General features: G+C 46.4%; 1 protein-coding gene across 4 annotated transcripts in view; it reads right to left on the minus strand.

Moving 5' to 3' along the window:
* Positions 1–22,039, minus strand: part of MYO7B (myosin VIIB) — a 103,287-nt gene that overhangs the window by 44,231 nt on the left and 37,017 nt on the right. For all 4 annotated transcript variants that reach the window (XM_019624533.1, XM_019624534.1, XM_019624536.1 and 1 more), the window contains 7 exons: positions 20,484–20,694; positions 19,738–19,873; positions 16,275–16,438; positions 12,871–13,008; positions 11,020–11,172; positions 10,344–10,442; positions 8,465–8,559 (listed from right to left, as the gene is read on the minus strand). In XM_019624533.1, the coding sequence (XP_019480078.1) occupies positions 8,465–8,559; positions 10,344–10,442; positions 11,020–11,172; positions 12,871–13,008; positions 16,275–16,438; positions 19,738–19,873; positions 20,484–20,694 (996 nt within the window). The remainder of the gene's footprint in view (positions 1–8,464; positions 8,560–10,343; positions 10,443–11,019; positions 11,173–12,870; positions 13,009–16,274; positions 16,439–19,737; positions 19,874–20,483; positions 20,695–22,039) is intronic.

Raw genomic sequence — 22,039 nt, forward strand, 5'->3', positions numbered from 1 at the left:
CCTGAAGCTGATGTTGTATAATATTTTATGTCAACTATAAGTGAAAAAAATATATATATATGGTCATGGGACGTGGAGTATAGGGTGGGAGTGGAGTCCAGGGAATTGTAATAGATATGTATGATATGGGGGGGAAGTGGGGCAGCGGATTGGGGGAGGGGGGTTTCACCTCGAGGGGTAAAATGTATAACTATTGCACTGTGTTGTACAGATGAAACTAATTCTAAAAAATGTGTATTTCACAATAAAAAATGAACACACAGCATAAAAAGAGATAACTTGTGACAAAAACATAAAAGGGGAGGTGAAAAGGACTGAATTTGCACAAGTGAATGGAGTTATGATGCAATCAGAAGAAAAATAACTGCTGTACATATGACAATTTTTTGCATAAACCTAATGGTATCAACACACAAAAAAAATCTAGAACTTAGACCTAACAAAAAAAAAGAGGAAATGGAAGGGGAAAGTCATAGAATACCACTAAACTTAAATAATAGAAACACCAGGGAAAAGAAACAATGGAGACACAGAGCTAGCAGAAAACAAAGATAAAAGTGGCTATAGGAAATTCTCACATATCAATAATCACCCTAAATGTAAATGGACTGAACTCACTGATTAAAAGGCACAGACCTGAGGGACAGATTAAAAAGCAAAACTCAACTATATGCTGACTTCAGAGACACATCTCAGCTGCAAAGACAAACATAGACTCAAAGTGAAGAGGTTAAAAGTGATATTTCAAACAAATGGTATCCACAGAAAAGCAGACGTAGCTGTACTTAGACAAAATAGATTTCAAGATATAAAAGATAACAAAAAGACAAAGATGGACATTTTATAATCATAAAGGGGACAACACATCAACAAGATATAACACTTACTAATATATATGCACCCAACCTGGGAGCACTAAAATATATAAAGCAACTACTAACAGAACAAAAGGGAGAAACTGACAAAAAATACAATTATAGTAGGGAAACTACACCATTGACAGCTATGGATAGATCATCCAAACAGAAAATCAGTAAGAAAATATCAGCCTTAAATGACACATTAGACCAAATGAACATAATTAATATTTACAGATGTTTTCATTCCAGAAAACCAGAATATACATTCGTCTCTAGTGCACATGGAACATCTTCAAGGATAGACATCTGTTGGGTCATAAAACTTGCCTTGACAAATTTAAAAAGATTGAAATCATACTAAGCATATTCTCCAACCACAATGCTTTGAAATTGGAAATCAACTGCAAAAAGAAAGCTAGAAAAACCACAAATGGGCCGGCTGAGTGGCGCGATGGTTAAGAGCTGGCTTGGGACGCCAGAGGGCCCCGGTTCGGATCCCACATATGAGGGCCAGTGACACTGCTCTCTACAGCTAAGATGCTGAACAACAGCTCAACTTGGAGCTGGACTGCTGTGAGTCGCCAGCGAAGGTGTAGTCTGCAGCCCCTGCTGCAGTGGGTTGCCATGGGCTACCGTGTGTGGCTGGCAGCCAGCGTGAGCGGCCAGCAGCCACCGTGAGCGGCCGTCCAGAAGCCGGTGACTGATGTGCCTTGCCCGGGAAGAGCGCAATGATGGTGCCAACTTGGGCCAGTGAAGCAAGGTCCTCCATAACTACACTGAAGAACAAAAGGATAGCAACTTGTCTGTTCCCCTTCCCCCAATTCCCCAGCACTGTTACCATTCCCCCAATTCCCCAATAAAAATCTTTTAAAAAAACACACACAAAAAGCCCCCCCCCCACAAATATGTGGAGATTAAACAACATGGTACTAAACAATGACAGGGTCAAAGAAGAAACAAAAGATCAAAAGATATACAGAGACAAATGAGAATGACAATATGACATATCACAAATTTTGGGGGCCAGCTGAGTGGCGTGTTGGTTAAGAGCTGGCTTGGGATGCCAGAGGGCCCCGGTTCGGACCCCACATATGAGGGCCAGTGACACTGCCCTCTACAGCTAAGATGCTGAACAACAACTCAATGTGAAGTTGGGCTGCTGTGAGTAGCCAGCTACGCCACAGGCTGCAGCCCCTGCTGCAGTGGGTTGCCATGGACTACTGTGTGTAGCCAGCAGCCAGTGTGAGCGGCCAGCAGCCTCCATGAGCGGCCGTCCAGAAGCCGGCGACTGATCTGCCTCACCAGGGAAGAGCGCAATGATGGTGGCAGCTTGGGCCAGTGAAGCAAGGTCCTCCACAACTAGACTGAAGAACAAAAGGACAGCAACTTGTCTGTTCTCCTTCCCCCAATTCCCCAGTGCTATTCCCATCCCCCAACTTCCTAATTAAAAAAAAAAAATCTTAGGGCCAGCTGAGTGGCTCACTTGGTTAAGAGCTCACTCAAAGGTTTGAGCTCCAAGCAACAGTGATTCGAGTCCGGCCAAGCTGAGCTGCCGCTGAGCTGCCAACAGGTGGCAGAATGGCTCAGCTAAAACAACAACAACAACAAAAAAAACTTTAAAAAATAAAATTTTGGGATGTAGCAAAAGCAGTAATAAGAGGGATGTTTATAGTATTATAGGCCTACCTCAAGAAATAAGAAAAATCTCATAAACAGCGTAACATTTCATCTCAAAGAACTAGAAGAAGAAGAACAAATGAAGCTCAAGTTAGTAGAAGGAAGGAAATAATAAAAAGTAGAGCAGAATTAAACAAAATAGAAAACAGAAAGATAATAGAAAAAAATTAATGCACTAAAGAGCTGGTTCTCTGAAAAGATTAATAAAACTCACAAACCTATGGCTATACTCACTAACGAAAAAAAGAGAAAATACTCAAACAAAAGCAGAAATCAAAGAGAAGTTACAACAGACACCACAGAAATACAAAAGACTATACAAGAATACTATGCAAGACTATATGATACCAAATTTGATAACCTAAAAGAAATGAATAAGTCCTTAGAAATATATAACTTTTCTAGATTGAATCGTGAATATTTGGAAAATCTAAATAGACCAATCAACAGTAAGGAAATTGAAACAGTCATCAAAAACTTCCTCAAAAGTAAAAGTCTAGGACTCAGTGGCTTCACTAGTAAATTCTATCAAATATTCAAAGATTTAATACCAATCCTCAAACTCTTCCACCCAAAATTGAAGAACAGGCAATACTACCTAACTCATTGTATTGTTTGAGGCCAGTATTACCCTGATTCCAAAACCTGTCAAGGACCACACACACACACACACACACACACACAAAACTACAGGCCAATATCTCTGATTAATATAGATGCAAAAATTCTAAATAAAATACTAGCAAATCAAATACACCAATATATTTAAACGATACTTCATCATGATCAAGTGGGGTTCATTCCAGGGGTGCAAGGATGGTTCAGCATACACAAATCGATCAATGTGATATACCACACTAACAAAATAGAAGATAAAAATCATATGATTATATCAATAGGTGCAGAAAAAGCATTTGACAAGATACAACATCCATTTATGATTAAAACATTCAATAAAATGGGCATAGGAAGAAAATACCTCAACATAATAAAGGCCATATATGACAAACCCTCAGCTAATGTCATAGCCAGTGGTGAAAAACTGAAAGCTTTTCCTCTAAGATCAGAACAAGATAAGATGCCCACTTTCACTACTGTTATTCAACATAGTACTGGAAGTTCCAGCCAGGGCAATCAGGCAAGAGAAAGAAATAAAAGGCAATTGGGAATGAAGTAAAATTGTCACTTTTTGCAGATGACATGATTCTTTATATAGAAAACTCTAAAGACTACACCAAAAAAATACAAAAAACAAAACGATTAGAAACAACAAATACAGTAAAGTTGCAGGATAAAAAGTCAAAGTACAAAAATCCATTGCATTCCTATATACTAACAGTGCAATATCAGAAAAAGAAATGAAAAAAAAAATTCATTTGCAATTGCAACAAAAAGAATAAAAACCTAGGAATAAACTTAACAAAGGGTGTGAGGGACCTATACACTGAAAACTATAAGACATTGTTGAAAGAAGTTGAAGAAGACACAAAGAAATGGAAAGATATTCCATGTTCATAAATTAGACAAAACAACATAGTTAAAATGGCCATATTACCCAAAGCAACATACAGATTTAGTGCAATTCCCATCAAAATCCCAATGGCATTTTTCAAATAAATAGAACAAAAATCATCAAATTTGTATGGAACCACACATACACAAAAAACCCTGAATAGCCAAAGCAATCGTAAGAAAAAAGAACAAAGCCAGAGGTATCGCACTCCCTGACTTCAAATTATACTACAAAGTGATGATCAAAACAGTATGGTAATGGCAAACACACACACACACACACACACACACACACACACACAGACCAATGGAACAGAACTGAGAGCCCAGAAATAAACCCACATATACAAGGGCAATTAATTTTTGACGAAGGAGCCAAAAACATACAGTGGAGAAAAGAAAGCTGCTATTTGACACCATACAAAAAATTAACTCAAAATGGATTAAAGACTTAAATATAATACCTGAAACAATTAAGTACACAGAATATAACATAGGTACTAAATTTATGGACCTTAGTCTCAGAGAGGATTTTATGAACTTGACCCGAAAGGCATGGGAAGTAAAAGCAAAAATAAATGAATGGGACTATATCAAACTAAAAAGCATCTGCACAGCAAAAGAACCTATCAACAAAACAAAGAGGCAACCAATCAAATGGAAAATGAAATTTGCAAACAATAATCTGATACGGGGCTAATATCCAAAATATATAAAAACTCATACAACTCAACAAAACCCAAAAAATCCAATTAAAAAAGGGCCAGAGGACCTGAACAGACACTTTTCCCAAAAAGAAATACAATGGCCAACAGATACAGGAAAGGATGCTCTACTTCAGTAGCTATAAGGGAAATGAAAATCCAAACCACAAGGAGATATCAACTCACACCTGTTAGAATGGTTATTATCAACAAGACAAGTAATAACAAGTGTTGGAGAGGCTGTGGAGGAAAAAGGAACCCTTATACACTGCTGGTGGGAATGTAGATTGGTGAAGCCACTATAGAAAACAGTATAAAGGTTTCTCAACAAATTAAGAATAGACCCTGGAATCCCTCTTCTGGTTATCTACATTAAAAATTGAAAACACGGGCCGGTCGAGTGGCTCAGTTGGTTAAGAGCTCGCTCAAGAGTTTGAGCTCTGAGCAACAGCGGTTCGAGTCCAGCCCGAGCTGAGCAGCCGCTGAGCTGCCAACAGGTAGCAGGATGTCTCAGCTTAAAAAAAAACAAAAAAACAAACAAAAAATTGAAAACATTTATTTGTAAAAATGTATGTACCCTATGTTCACTGCAGCATTATACACAGTAGCCAAGACATGGAAACAACTGAAGTGTCATTTGATAGATGTTCGGATAAGGAAGATGTGGTATATATACACAATGGAATACTACTTGACCATAAGAAAGGATGAAATACTGCCATTTGTAACAACATGGATGGATCTTGAGAGTATCAGGCTAAGCGAAATAAGCCACATACCTTCACTCATATGTGGGCGATAAATAAGAAAACAACAAACAAGCAAAACAAACAAATTAATTGATGCAGACAACAGTATGAAGATTACCAGAGGGAAAGGGGGGAAAGGGAGGTTGTATAGTGTAAAGCGGGTCAGATCTATGGTGACAGAGGGAGACTAGATTTTGGGTGGTGCACACACATTGCAATATACAGATGATGTATTATAGAATTGCAGACTTTAAACTTATATAATGTTATTAACCAATGTCACTCCAATAAATTTAATAAAGAAAAACTGAATGTAGCTGCCCCAGATGCCCTGCCCATGTGGAGCTGCATAAAATGTCACTGAACGTCACCACATGCCCTGGAAAATGACATTATGCATATATATTAATGAACCATGGGATATTTGGGGAGGAGGAGGGAGAAGAGGGGGGATTCTGATGTTTATTGTACTATAGCACCAATATACAGTAGTATCTCCCTTATTTGGGTTTTGCTTTCTACAGTTTCAGTTACCAGTGGTCAACCATGGTTCAAATATATTAAATGGAAAATTCCAGAAATAAGCAATTTTAAATTGTGAAAAAAGGAATAAGAAAATGGATCATGAACCTAAATGTAAAATTATAAAACTTTTAGAAAAAAACATAGGAGAAAATCTTCTAGCAAAGAGTTCTTAGACTTGATACCAAAAGCATGACCCCTCTAATTCTATTTATATAACATTCTCGAAGCGACAGGTTGTAGAAATGGAGAACACATAAGTGCAGGCATACCTTGTTTTATTATGCTTTGCTTTATTGTGCTTCAGATACAGTGTTTTTTTTGTTTTTTTGTTTTTTGTTTTTTTGCAAATTGAAGGTTTGTAGCAACCCTTCATCAAGCAAGTAATTTTTTCCAACAGTATTTGCTCACTTCATGTCTCTGTGTCACATTTTGGTAATTCTCATAGTATTTCAAACTTTTAAATTATTATTATATAGTATAATATAGTATAAATATAACTTTTATATGCACTGGGAAACCAAAAATTTCATGCGACTCAATTTATTGCAATATATTGCTTTATTGTGGTGGTCTGGAACCACACCCACAATATCTCTGAGGTATGCCTATGGTTGCCAGGGGTTAAAGAGGGGGTGGGGGTGGGAAGGAGATAGGTGCGGACATAAAAGTGCAGCATGAAGGACCCTTGTTATGATGCAAATGTTCTGTCCTGACCTGTCCATGTTGATATCCTGGTTGTGATGATGTGCTATTGTTTTTCAAGGTGTTACTACTGGGGGAAAATGGGTGAAAGGCACATGGAATCTCTGTGTTATTTCTTACAACTGCATATGAATCTACAATTATCTCAAAATAAAAAAGTTTAACAAAAAATGCATCAGAAGTGAGAGTCACCACCCTGCCTGTCTGGCTATTCTGGGAAGGCGACCTGCGCATCACTGTGTTGACCCCAAGAATTAATGTACTTGTTGAGAAGGGCTCCTGGTGCACTCAAATTTATAAATAGAGCCTAGCAGTCTTGCTAAACAGGGGCCTCTAATGCAAGCCATGCTTCAGGGAGAAGCCTGCACTGAATTACCTGTCTCCTGCACTGAAATGCTTGCCAGCACTGTGTTCCTGCCAGCTGAGTCAACCCTTATAAAGGAGTTACTGGAATCGTATTTCAACCAATATGAATGAGACTTTCCCCTTCCAATCAGAGCAGAGCTATTTCCTCATTAGCATCTTCACTGACCAATCAGAGCAGCTCCATTCTGACTAATCAGGACAGTGCTTTTTGGACCAATCAAATTGTGAAGATTTGCAGTCCTCATCTGCATAAGGAGAGACCAACCAGGGACCAGGGATGGGGACTTCTCTATATAAGTCAGCTCTCCTCTGGTTTGGGGAGCATACTTTCTCCTTCCACAGAAGATTGAAAACTGCATTTCCCCTGCTAGAACTAGAACACCAGAGATGTCTTGCTGGAACAGAGCAGAGCAGAGCAGAACTGTCTAGCCAGAGGGGCCTTGCCCACAGGCCACTTTGCCCGATGGCTACCTCACAGCTGTGCTCTCTCAGTTATGCTGTTCTGCAGCAATGCTGTATCACAAAACTCACGTGAACTGTATCACAACTGTATCACAACTGAACTGTTTGCACTGAATAAAGTTTCCTTCCTCACTGCACCCCAAACTAGAGATTCCTGTTGGCACTGAATTGGTGCCAGTGACCATTGCTTGACCTGTTGCTGGCTGCTGATGAGATCAGTGTGACCATGGTCTGGATTTCCAAGCCACACCTCCTTGCCTCATGACCCTACTCAAAGGTGCCCACAGTCTCTGTTCTTATGGGTTGGCTGCTTTCTCCCATTTTTTCATGTCTGGGTTTCCAGTCCTTCCTATGGTTGATGATAAGCAGATGGGATAGTGCAAGGACCAGGACTGTGGACCTGAAGTATCTCTGGACATGGTGAGGGTGACAGAGCTGGTAATACTGCTGATTTCCTGAACCTGAACTGAAATTCAAATGTTATCTTCTTACTGACCAGGGAACTGAGTCAAAGAGAGTTCTTTTCTTCCCTCCAAAACCCAACACCTCATATATCCAAACCCATATATTTTCTAAGTCAATTGAAGGAGAACATAAAAATATAGTTGAGACCAGAGCTGAAACTTCATTTGGCTCTTGCTTACATAGCGGATTCCCCAACACACACACACACACACACACTCTCTCTCTCTCTCTCTCTCTCTCTCTCTCTCTCTCTCTCTCTCTCTCTCTCAAATAATGTATTGGAATTCTCTGGTCAGGAGGTCCTGAGAGATCTTGTGCCTCAGTTATCCCCAGGGAGGGACAAATGGGAACATGTGTCCCTGGTTTGGGGGCTTCAGGTCCTCCCAGGGTACATAATGGGCAGGTGTATGGGCTTGGAGGGGGGTTGGGGCAGGGCTGGTACCTGTATTTGTAGCCTCGCAGGGCTTTCTGGATGCTAATCACTGCTTTTTCCAGCGCCTGGCTCCTCTGTATCTCCAGCAGAGTGTCGTGGTTGTCCTGGGGCAGGAGAGATCTCATCATATAGCTGCCACCCCTCACCCCACACCCCCACCTGGGGCCAGGGCTCTGTCTTCAGAAGTCAGTGTCTCTTAGGCTTTTCCTGCATGTGCTCCTGGGAAGGGGCCCTCAAATTGATCCTAATGGGGCTCAGAGATGGGAGCTGCAACTATACCCCCTTCCCCAGCCCCGATCCAAGAACTTCCCATTTTAGCTCTTCCTTCTTGTTAATTCTACCTGGCAAATTTAATTTCTGCTCTGGAGAAACCAAGAAAGGCAAAAAATGTTCCTGAAGTTGTTCTACTTCCCAAAATTCATGTGAATTGTGCATTCACCTGTATTACAGACTTATGCTTAATTTCAATAGAAAAATGCTCCCCTTTGTAAATGTTGACAGTTCTGAAATGTTAGCCTTTGAGTAGCATTCATAGTGTGAGAGCCATCCTGGGCTGTGACTTTCCCTGGCCCACCGTAGTACACCCCCGATCCCCATGCCCTGGGCCTGTCATCCTAGCCCCGGGAAGGCAGGGACTGTCTTTGTAGAACAGAGAGCAGCACAGTCTTTGGCAGCTGGTAAGAAGAGGCCAGGAGCTTGGAGACCCTTCCTGCCTCTATCAGCCTTGCATCAAGCAAGCACTGAGCCTCTTGGTGTGCCTGGGTGGGCACTGGAGACACTAGACCTCAATTGTGGCCTCAGTGAGCAACCAGAAAGGAGGAGGAATGGAGGTGTGGGCACTGTCCTCCTCCACTCCTCGACAGTCCACTGTACAGAGGGGTACCCCTCTGTACCCCTGTGGTCCTCGAAGGCGGTCTCAGCCTCCTGAGCAGATGTCTTCCCTCTGCCAGTTTCACCTCCACAACAGGATCTGAAGCTCCTCTGCTTCTTCCTTCATGGCTGAGCCCCAAGCCCCAGCACAGGCCTAACGAATGCATGGCCTGATGGACAGATGGAGTGGCTGGGGGGTGGGGGGTGGGGCGGAACAGGAGCTCTCTTGGAGGACAGGTGAGGGAGGGCTCTATGGGGCAAGGGGAAGGAGTGGAGGACTCAGGAAGGGGTGGCAGGGATTGGGTGCTTGTGTGGCTACAGAGCGTCCTCCTGATCTGACCTTCTCTCCTTCCTCCGCATCCTCGAGTTGCCCACCCATCCAAGGCTTATGAGGATAGGGGACAGGAAGATTTTCTCCCCAGTGGCTCTTTGACCCAGTGGGCAATCCTGAAGGCCAGTCGAGCCATGAGGTTGCCTCTGTATAACCTTGGGCCTCCAGTGAGTTGAGGAGGGAGGTGGGTGGTGGTGGTGGTGGTGTGTGGGGGGTGCTGCCTGCACCATCTGCTTAAGGACAAGCTCTCATAGGTAAGGGGGTCAACACACTGACTCCTTCCACTGAAGCACCAGCTCCATGGGGCTTTGCAGATGTGGCGCTTCCCCAAGTCAGACAAAGCTCCCTGCTGTGGACCGTGGCTCCTGCATGGTGAAGGCCTGTTCTGGAGAGCCACTGGGAGCCTTCCCCGAGCGCCTTCTTGCTCCTCCCAGTAGCTTGGAGGCAGCCCTTCTTCATCCTCAGGCCTTGCCCTAGACGTCCACTCTGAGAAGACTTTCGGACTTCTTCAGGCGGGGTTGGGTTCTCCTCTCGCCTCCCTTACCCCCAATATAGCTTTCTACAACAGGGTGCTCCAGGGCGGGGCCTCGTGCAGAGCAAAGTGAGTGAGCCAATGCCCCCTAGTGGGCACCAGACCAGCCCGCACTGGTTTCAGGAAGCTTAGGACCTGCATGTTCAGGGTCTCACCTTCAGGAAAATTTTGGTCTTTCCCATTTTCCAGTCTTTGTCTGTCCCCAGCCACATTTCAGCGATGCGCAGGGTCATCTGTCGAAACTTGTCTCGAAGCTGCCAAGGAGAAATAGCAGCGCTGGAGCAGGGACACCAAGGCAGGAAGCTGGGGGTCCCTCCTAGGGCTTAGAGACTACCTCCTCCTCCTACAAGCTTCACCGCCAGGAGCTGCTGGGACCAGCACCTCAATCGAGGGTGGGACCCAGGAGAGCACCCAGGCCCTGGGACCGTGAATCCACCACACTTTGCAGGACCTGGGGCTTCTGTATGGCTGCTGGACACTTGGGCAGCCCAAACTTGAGGACAAATGAGTGTTTGAGGAAAGACTTCCTGCCCCCCAGCCACACATGATCTACCCCACATTCTCCTACTTAAAAGAATGTTTGCTTTAAGGGGCAGACACTCCGAGAAGAAACATATTCAGCCACAAGGACCTTCCAGACCCCAGTGTGTGCTAGCCCCTCCCTCATTTCCAGGGCACCGCGGCAGTGACAGATGAGGAAAGGAGCAGATGAGAAGGGAAGGAAGAACAGGCTCATCTCAAAGCCTGGAGTCCAGGGAAGGGTCCTGGACATGGCGGGTGGGGGGTGGGAGGGTGCACAGCATGGTCTCCAGGAGCAGCAGGGGTGGGTACCTGCAGGCGGACGGCGGTGGGCAGCAGGACGCTGAACCTCAGCGAGAATTGCTCGAAGGTGTAGCGGAGCGGGAAGCCAGACTTGCGGATCTGCACAGTCTCCATCATGCCGGAGTAGCGCAGCTGCCGCAGGCACAGCTCCCTGTCGAAGAGCTGCGGGAGCAGAGGCAGGGCTGACGCGGGCCCTCCCTAGCCCTGCAACCACCCCAAGAACGAAAGAACGGAGCAAGTGCTCCATGTAATTAAAATTCCTTTTTGAAGAGAGGTATTGGTCGAAGTCGCTTAAAACTCCTTAAAATGTTTCCAAGGAGATAAAAGTTGGGCACATATAAACTGATATCCACACCACCACTAAATACTTTCATCTTCCTTAGGATATGCAAAGTACTGTGAATATAAAAGTTACTTGCATATGCCCTGTTTGAAATGTTTTCAAGTGGCCCCCAAACAGTGATCCCAAAGGACATGGCTTCCCCTGGCCCTGCAGCGCACCCAGCACCATCGTGCCTCCCACACTCAACTGGGAAGAAGAAATACATTTCCTACTCAGAGCCAGAAAGTATTCTAGTCAGCTTAATCTCTCCCTGCCCTGGGAAAGGGCTGTGGTGGCAGAGAGCCGTTTGGGCCTGATGCTTTGTGCAGGAGTGCAGGGTCTCAGCCGAGACCGCGAGACATGGCTTGGCTCCACGTGGCCTCTAGAGAGCCCCTCAGCCTTCCAGCCACCAAAGGTTTCTTCTGGGCACTAGGGCTACAGCCTCTAATCTGGTGAGCTCACCAGCAAGCAGTTACCTACCTGGAAATGCTGAGGGTCCCAAAGGCAACTGCTCATGGGGTCCAGGCCGCACAGCGGTTAGTCTGGGGCAGCCAGTTAGCTCCCATTTCTTGAGTAGTTCTCATTTAATCTCTACAACAGCCCTGCATGGTGGGGTACTTAGCTCCAATTTAAAGGTGAGGTGCCTAAGGCTCAGGGCCACACTCCTAAGTGGCTGAGCTAGGGTTCAGACCCCATCCTGCCTGGCCCCTGGCCTGGGCTCCCATACACACACACAGTAGCCACCATTTGTGAGGACCCCAATACCAGCCTCAAGACCCAAGGTAAAGAGTGTAGATGTGGGCAGCGGCCTCTTGGAGCACAGCTCTTATCTGATATCTGGGTACTCTGCTTCTGGGGAAGATACATTCCGAATTTCCTGGGGAGCCTCAATTTCATATAATTTTCTCCTTTTCAAAAAGGCACTTTAGTTAATATAGTATTTTTTTTTCCTCATAAGGTTTTGAGTCATTTTAGCTCCTTTCAGATGGCATCTCCCAATTTTGGGAGTCCTGTATGTGCAGCTTCTGGGTGGATTCCCAAGCCCACGTTCAGGGGCTCCTGGGCCGGCAGCAGGCTCGCACCTCATACCACGCAGATGTGGACAGAGCTTCTAACCAGGTAACCAGGAGGTGGTGTCAACCTCTAAAATCACATACAGGTTGTTTCCCTTAGTGAGTGCAGTTCACACACACAGATGTGCTGGCAGCGCCAGTACAACCCTTGCCGCCCCTGCAGGCAGATGTCACTCTAACTTTATGAAAGAGAAGCCTGAGAGCCTGGCCAAGTACACACAGCAGGCAGGCAGGGGCAGGGCTGGGACAACTGAGGCCTGGGTGACCAAGCCCTGCAGGTCACTGACATGCGAATGACCTGGGCTGGTCCCCTTACCTCAGTTCCCTCTATAAAATGGGGGCAGGTTACATTTAGCTGTAATGCTGGCCAGGTCCTGGTGAAGGGAGTGACAGGACCCTGTATGTCATCAGACCCTCCAGTAGTCACCGCCATCCTTCCTGTGTGCCCCAGCCTCCCCTAATTACCAGTGGTTTCTTGTACTCATTGGGTTTGATGCAGCGGATAAAGTAAGGCTGGCAGCTGGTCAGGATTTTCATCAGCTGGTCCAGAGATTGCTTGAACTGGCTTGCCAAGGTGGCAGGTCGCCTGCCGGAGTCTGCAGACTATGGACAGAAGCACAGGGCACAGGCGGGGGGCTGGGAAAGACGACCTGGGCACAGCTGTCCCACAGCATAGTGAGGGTTTCTGCTGAGGCCCACAGGTGGGCGGGCTGCATTCATTCATCCATCACAGGTATCCCACGTGCCTACTGTTTGCAGGTGGGATACTGGGGACCCAGCAGTGAGGAAGATGGGCCAATGCTTCCTGTCCAGAGGTGGGGTCCCCCAAGTGAGATGCACAAGATGATGCACCAAGGTGAGAAGAAAATGTCATAACTGTCAGCATTTACTTTCTGCCTCTCCCTTCTACATTTTCAGTTTTCATATAGATTTATATGCATTTTTGAATGCTTTATACTGTGCATTATAGTAAGTGTATATAATTTTAAAATAAATGTATCAACTTATGGATGCAATGCAGGGGGGAAAAAAGCCCAAGCACCCTGCTATGAGCAGTATGTGTTTTGTGCAAAGTTGATCTTGGATGTTGTTCCTTGATCAAACCTCCCCAAAAATGCACCTGAGTAAAGGTGTGTGCTGCCAAATCGCATCAGTCTGGAGACACAAAGGATGTGATCACTGGTGCTTTTTAATAGCAACAGGAAACATTTTCCTATTGTCCTAGTTTGTAAAATAATGTGAATTTCCTTCCACTGTCATCTTGTTCCCTGAAATGTCTGGGACCTGCAGGGCCAGGACGAAGACGTGCTCTGCTCTCAGCTGTGGAGAGTCTAGCCTGTCTCCAGGGAAGCAGAGGGTGTTGCCTGGTCTCACCTGGTCCCAGACCTGGGCGGTTCCTGCACATATCTCACACACACACCACAAAAGCCTCAGGGCTCTTTGGTGCCTCCCTGCCCCCCACTCACCCCCACACACAAGCTTTGGGCATGGAAGCCTCAGGAGCTCCTGCAGAGGTAGAGGGAAGTGATAAAAAGTCAAGGCACTTCCATGTGGCCAGTGCTGAATTTGTGGCATGGCGGACAGGGGAGGCCCTCTGCTTGCTCTCTCAATTCCTTAGCCATTCAGCAGGCTCCATATCCCGAGGTGGGGGTGGGGAAGCTCCTTATCAGAGGATTCACAGGGCTTTTCTGGAACAATCACTGTTAAGGGGTGGAGGCATAGGAGGGAGGGTGTTGGGGGGCAGTGGGTGGGGAGACGCCCACCCCTGCCAGGAAATCCTAGGCTGCCCCAAGGAGCACCGGGGACTCTCTGCTGCCTACCTCCCTTGCCAGCAGCATTTAGTACTGCTGCCGCCACACCACACAAAACACACACACACACACACCACACACTACAAACACACAGCACACACACACACCACATACCACACACTACACACACACAATACACATACCACATACCACATACACAATACACACACATCACAAAACACACCACAAAACACACATGCCACACAAACACAATACACACACTACACACACACACAACACACACACACCAGACATACCACACACACACACCACACACACCACACACATATCACACACACACATGTACCACACATACACCACACACACAAAACACACATATACCCACATATACTTCCAAACACACACATAATACACACACACCACACATACCACACACATCACACACATACCACATGCACACACACATGCACCATACACATATACACACACACCCCACACCCTACAAACACACACATCTATCACATGCACATCACATACCACACACCTACATCCACCCTCACATGCACCCAGACACCACAAAAAACACGTACCGTATTTGCCGGCGTATAAGACGATTTTTTGGCCCTGAAAAATATGCCTCCAAGTGGGGGGTCGTCTTATACGCCAGGTACACTTCAGATAGACTGCCCATAGTGCTTGCCCCGTGCCATAGTGGCCTCCCGATGCCCGCCCACTTCATTCCACATACCGTTCAGGCATCAGCAGCGCTGCTGGGTGTATGCTCGGCTGTTATGCGATTTTGCTGTTATGCGATTTTACCACACTCGCAAAATCGCACACAGGCGACCATACACCCAGTATGATAGCGCAAAATCGCGAATCGCGATACCATACTGGGTGTATGGTCGGCTGTGTGCGATTTTGCGAGTGTGGTAAATTCGGGTTACCGTATATTTCTTTACATATGCATTGAAGATTCGCGATTTTGCGCTATCATGGTGCCTGTTAGAATGTTGAAGAGCTCGCACTTGCGCACTAGTGAGGTCCCAGGGAGATGCTGATGCAAGGGTGGACCAGACTGCTATAGTGACAGGGCGGGCAAACAGGGAGCAGGGACCAATCAAATCAGGCTTTGTATACAGCCAACAGCCAACCACAATACTGCACCATTGTACAGTACAGCATAGAAAATGTCGACCAGTCAAACCCCTATCATCCCTATCATGGCACCAGCCAAAAGAAAGAAGTATGATGCAAATTTTAAACTGAAAGTTATAAACTTTGCTAAGGAAAATAATAATTGTGCTGCTGCAAGACAATATGGAGTAACAGAAAAGATGGTTCGGGACTGGAAATCAAATGAGAAAGCATTAAAGAGTATGCCAAGGGGTAAGTGTGCATTAAGAAGAGGCACCCCACACTGGCCAGAACTCGAAAAACATGTAGCAGACATGGTAGCTCAACATCGCCAAAACGGTTATGTGGTGACATGAAATACAATACGCTTGTTTGCACTTCAGTGGGCCAAATCAAATCTGATATTGTTTTACCTTTTATTTGGTGTGTGGAAGGTGTGCGGAAGAGGGGGTAGTCTTATACGGCGAGTATATAACAAACTCTGTATTTTGAATGGAAATGTTAGGGGGTCGTCTTATACGCCCAGTCGTCTTATACGCCGACAAATACGGTACCACAAAAACACACACACAACCACAGATACCACACACACATTACACACATACCACATGCACACATACACACACACACACCATAGGCACACATATATCACACACACCATGCACACACACAACATACACAGCACACAGAACACACACAGACCAATATAGAAACATAATAATATTAACAAAGGCGGATGTGCCCTGGCAAGACCACCACACACTCAGAAGCAGGTACATTACTGTGCACCTGTCCCCTCACCCCTGCCCATGTGGCAATAGCAACATGTCACTCCTGTTTTCACGTTCTGTTTCTGGACTGAGAAACCCAGCCCCTGGCAGCAGATTTTCCCTGCACGTGCATGTCTGGCACAGGGGCCCTGAGGGCTGACTAGCACTGGAAGGGTGACATGGAGCCCACCTTGAAGAGCTGGCTCCCTGCCTTCCCCTGGCGGACGGTCCCATGGCCCAGCTTGATGTCTGCTGACTTGAACTTGAAGATCTCCCTCAGGAAGTTGTTTTGCGAGGAGTGGACCAGGGTGAGGATATCTGTGCTCAGTACGTCTCGATTCTTCTCCAAGAAGCCTGTGGGGAAAGCAGAGCCCACCCTCCAGCCCAACTCAGCCTTTACTGTGACCCACAAGGTAAGGGGAGGAGGTGGGTAAGGACGCTGGACACACCAGGAGGCTCCAGGAGCCCCCACTGATACCATCCCCTCCACCCTTCCCTCGGTCACCTGGTCCAGCCAGCAGAGACACCTGTACACAGACACAGCACCCACTGTCTTCACCCAGCACCAAGTCAGGTCACACTGACAGCTAAACCCCTCAACACCCCACCTTACCATCCCCACTACACACCCCCTTGGCTAAGCCGCCGCCATTCCTTCTGCCTGAACTCCTCTGATGACCTCCTACCCCTCCAATGACTACTCAACTTCTCTCTGTCCCCAGGCATTCGAGTGCCCTTCCTGAAACAGCACACTGCTGTGTCATCTCCACTTGATCTTTTTCTCTGCTCCTTTGCATGTGCACATCACCTTCCTCATCTCCTCCTTTCCCATCTCCTGTGGGCCCACGGCCTTGCACACTCCCAGCGCCCAATCGCCCCAGAAGATCTCCACCCTTCTGTGCCTCAGGCTTCCACAAGCTGTTCTGGGATGCCCTTTCTTCCCAACCCACCCAGGCCAACTCCTGCTCGGTTTTCAAGACCAGCTGAAGCATCATCCATTCTAGGAGGCTCTCTTGACCCATAGGAGAGGTAACGGGCCCTCCTCGGGGCTCCCACCTCCCCCTGTTTAGCCTCCCTTTCTCATGTCTGTTCCCCTTCCCCAGATTCCCTAGCGCTGTTCCCCTCCCCCAATTCCCCAATAAAAATCTTAAAAAAAAAAGAATACATTAGAAGGAATCAACAGTAGATTAGACAAAGCAGAGGATTAAATCAGCAACTTAGAAGATAAAGTAGCAGAAAACACCCAAACAGAACAGCAAAAAGAAAAAAGAATCCAAAAAAATGAGGACAGTTTAAGGGGCCTCTGGAACAACATCAAATGTACCAACATTCGCATTATAGGGGTACCAGAAGGAAAAGAAACAGAGCAAGGAATTGAAAACCTATTTGAAAACATAATGATGGAAAACTTCCCTACCTGGAGAAGGAAATACATATTCTAACCCTAGAAGCACAGAAAGTCCCAAACAAGATGAACTCAAAGAAACCCATACCAAGACACTTCAATTAAAATGCCAAAGGTTAAAGGCAAAGAAAAAGTCCTAAAAGCAGCAAGAGAAAAGCAGCTAGTTACCTACAAGGGAGCTCCCATAAGACTGTCAGCTGATTTCTCAACAGACACTTTGCAGGCAAGAAGGGAGTGGCAGGAAATATTCAAAGTGATGAAAACCAACAATCTACAATCAAGATTACTTTACCCAGCAAGGCTATCATTTAGAATCAAAGGACAGATAAAGAGCTTCCCAGACAAGAAAAAGCTGAAAGAGTTCATCACCACCAAACCAGTATTAGAAGGGATCTGAGAGGGACTTCTTTAAGATGAAAAAAAAGATGAAAATATGAATAGTAGAATGGTAATAACTACATATCTATCAACAATTACTTTAAATGTAAATAGATTAAATGCTCCAATTAAAAGATAGGGTGGCTCGACTAGACTAAAGAACAAAAGGGAAGCAACTTGTCTGTTCCCCTCCACCAATTCCCCAATAAAAATCTTAAAAAAAAAAAAAAGATAGGGTGGCTAAATGGATAAGAAAGCAAGACCCTTACATATGCTGCCTACAAGAGACTCACTTCAGATCGAAAGGCACATACAGACTGAAAGTAAAGGGAAGGGAAAGAGATATTTCATGAAAATGGAAACAAACAAACAAACAAGCTGGGATGGCAATACTTATACCAGACAAAGAAGGACCCAGTAATTCCACGTCTGTGTATTTACCTGAAGAAACCCAAAACACTATTTTGATATGTATGTGTACACCCATTTGTTCATTGCAGCATTGTTTGCAACAGCCAAGATGTAGAGGCAGCCTGGGTGTCCGTCAATAGAAGAATGGATAAAGAGGAGGTGGTACATATATACAATGGAATAGTGCTCGGCCAGGGAAGGGAATGGGTTCTTGCCGTCTGTAGCAGCATGGATGGACCTGGAGGATGCTGTGCTGAGTGGAGTATGTCAGACAGAGAAAGACAGATGCAATGTGATTTCACTTGTATGTGGAATCCAAAGAACAAAATAAATAAAACAGAAACAAACCCATAGATACAGAGAACAATTTGATGGTTGCCAGATGGGAAGGGGGTTGGGGGTGAGTGAAAAAGGGGAAGAGATTAAGAAGTACAAACTGGTTGATACATAGTCATTATGGAAATGTAGGATATAGCATAAGGAATATAGTCAATAATATTGTAATAACTATGTATGGTGTCAGATGGGTACTAGATTTGTTGGGGTGATAGATGGGAGGGAGTTGGTGGGGGAGGGTGAAAAATGTGATGGGATTAAGTACAAATTGGTAGTTACAAAATAGTCATGGAGATATAGAGTAAAGCATAGGGAATGTATGAATATCAGAAACATGGTAATAACTATGTATAATGCCAGGTGGGTACTAGGCTAGTCAGGAGGATGACTTCTTAAATTATATAAATGTATAACCACTATGCTGTACACCTGAAATTAATATAAAAATAATTTTGAATGTCAAAATAAAGTATAAAAAAACACATGCACGTAAAACTTGTACATGAGTGTTCATAGCACTCATGAGTATTCATAATAGCCAAAAAGTGGAAACAACCAAAATGTCCATGAATTGATGACGAGATAAACAATATGTGGTATGTTCACAAGGTGGAACATTATGCTGCAATATAAACAAATGAAGCCCTGACTCATGCTACAACACGGATGAACCTTGAAAACATTATGCTGAATGAAAGAAGTCGGCCCCAACATTGTGTGGTTCCATTCACATGAAATGTCAAGAACAGGTAAATTCATAAAGACAGAAATGAGTGGTTGCCAGGGGCTGGGGATGGTTGTGGGGAAATGAGGAATGGCTGCTAATGGGAGATTTCTTTTCAGGGTGATGAAAATATAGTAAATTGTGGCAATAGTTGCGCAACTTTGTGAATATACTAAAACCCATTGAGTTGTATACTTAAAATGGGTGAATTACATAGTATATGAATTATATCTCAATAGAGCTATTATCAAAAATCCAAACAAAACATGCCTGGTCCATTCCCTTCCCTCTGTCCTATTGCTAGCTCTGCAAAATGACCTAACCTCTCAGCCTCCTTTCTGTGGCCCCTGGAACCTGAGGCCGATTTGGAGGAAGGGGGTGTGGGAGGAGCTGCTCTACCTTCTGTCTGGTAGTACACCACGCCTGCAAAGTGGACAATGCCGAATCTAGCATCATAGATGTTCTTGGGCTGCAGGAAAGCCTTGCTGTTGGCATGGACACTGTTCAGTTTTTGCAGCATGGTGGCATCTGTTCCCTGGAGAAACACAGACACCCTATGGGCTGAGGTCCCAGAGCCCACACAGGGCTCAGGGGCTCCCTCAGGAGCCCAAAGCAACTGAGCTCAGAATGGCTGGGTGCCTTTCTACAGACAGGAAACAGTTGCCGAGGGTGGTGACCTGTCACAGTGAGTGAGGGTTGGAGCAGAGACCTCTCCGCTAGCGCCCTGGCTCCATCCTTCCTCACCATTGCCCAGTTTTCCTAGCCCTGGCTTCAGAGCTCTTACTGATGGCATTGGAGTCTATATCCCTAAGGACAGGGAAGTCTATCTTCCCTGAGGACGAGAAGAAAAGCATTTCCTTCTCTTGTATCTCTGCAGCCCTGGGTCCAAGGGTGCGCAGCAAACCCCCTGCTGGGGTGTTTCTAAATAATCAGTGACTAAGATGTCATTCTGCTGGGGAGGTAGTGTGGCTGGAACCAGGAAGGCTTCCTGCAGGGGTGGGCCTTGAAGGAGAGGAGCTCTGGCTGGGGGTGAGCGGGGGTTGCTCTGCTACTTCCCAGCAGAAGTTTCAGCAGCCCAAGAACAAGTGGGCCAGCCTAGGGAGGTTTCCCAGCCTCGAGGAGGAGATTACGAGCGGGCTCTCCACCTGAGGAAAGTGGCTCTCTTCGTCCAGCAGGGAGATGATGCTCAGGGGCTTGAGAGCCAGCAGGTCCAGCGTGGGCCGGTTGTCGGTGTAGTTGATGAAGTCCCAGGGGATGCTTTCTGAGCAGTACTCTTCCTGCTCCATGCTAAACACGTGCTGCACGAAGAGCTGCTGCAGGTGCTCATTGGCGAAGTTGATGCAGAGCTGCTCAAAGCTGAAAAGGCAATGTCCCACACAGGCGGGACAGGGTCAGGGCAGTCCCTGCTGCAGTATGCGGTCCCCAGGGAACAGCGGGTAGCCAGCCGTTTGCACACACCACACGTGTGTGCCCATCCCCATTCGCACAGAGCCCGTGTGCATGCTGACACACACCCTCCCTCTTCTCTGCCTCTGTCCCCATCCCTCACCTCCTCCACCCCACAGTGAACAGACCAGGAGAAAGGACAAGGCTCAGCATGCTATCGAGCCCCTGGTTTTGCTCTTTACCAGTCCCCTACAGGGTCCTCTGCCAGGCCTGCCTTTCATTACATGGAAACAATCCTTGGGGGACCAAGCGTCCTGTAGCAGCTCTAGCCCCATGGGCATGTGGCCTTGGTACTGAGAGGAGCCTCTGGAGACCCAGTATTGACTGCTGGGCTCCTCTGCATCATTACCCCACCCTAATCCTCTCTCCTGCTCCTCCTCTTGGGTTCCCCACCTCAGGAGATGGTCCCTCCATGCATTACCCCTGGCCAAAGTCATAAACCAAGGGGTCATTCCTCACAACCTCTCTCCCTCCTCCCCATTTCCAATCAGTTGCCGAAGTCTGGTCCGTGCTCTCTCAGCACCCTGACCTCTTGACTTCATTTCCCTCCCACTGCTGCCTCCTTAGTACAGGCCACCTTCATTGCTCACCAGGAGCCTGGTACTGGCACCCAGGGCTCTTCCCACCCCAGCCTCGCCCTTCAATCCTTCTCCACCCGCCACTAGAGGGAGCTTTCTGACATGCCCATTCCAGCTTGTTCTACCCACTTCTTCAATCCTCCCGGGTCTCTCACTGTCTTCAGGATCCAGACAGACGGCAACACAGAAGAAAACCTGCCTCTCCCCCAGGAAGTGGCCCCAGGCCACACGGGACTTCCTGCAGCTGTGAGATCACCCAGGGCTTTCCTATCTGAGCCTTCACACACTTGCTGCCTGCCGTTCCTCTCCTTCCTGGTGATCTGGCTTTCTGCTCAGCCCCGGGGTCTCCTTCAGGCATTTCTGCCTCAGGATGGGTCACCCATTTATGCAGAACCTCATCATACCCGAGACTGGTCGTTCCACATCTGTTAACCCAAAACGCGAAGGCACAGGTTGGCCATGTCCCTCACTCCCAATACACAGCTCAGGGGACGTTCGCAGAAGGCGTTACTGGGTGAGTGACTAGGTGCTGAGTGACACAGCACCCGTCCTTCACCAGGCCCCCAGACTGCAGCCCCATCACAAACCCAGTTTGTGTGTCCTCCAGAGAGGGGTCCTTGCATAAATGGCTAGCTCCCCTCACCCGCACCCCCCCTCCCCAACACACACATGCACAC

This window comes from Hipposideros armiger, unplaced genomic scaffold (assembly GCF_001890085.2).
Source record: "Hipposideros armiger isolate ML-2016 unplaced genomic scaffold, ASM189008v1 scaffold_592, whole genome shotgun sequence".
Lineage (NCBI taxonomy): Eukaryota > Metazoa > Chordata > Mammalia > Chiroptera > Hipposideridae > Hipposideros > Hipposideros armiger.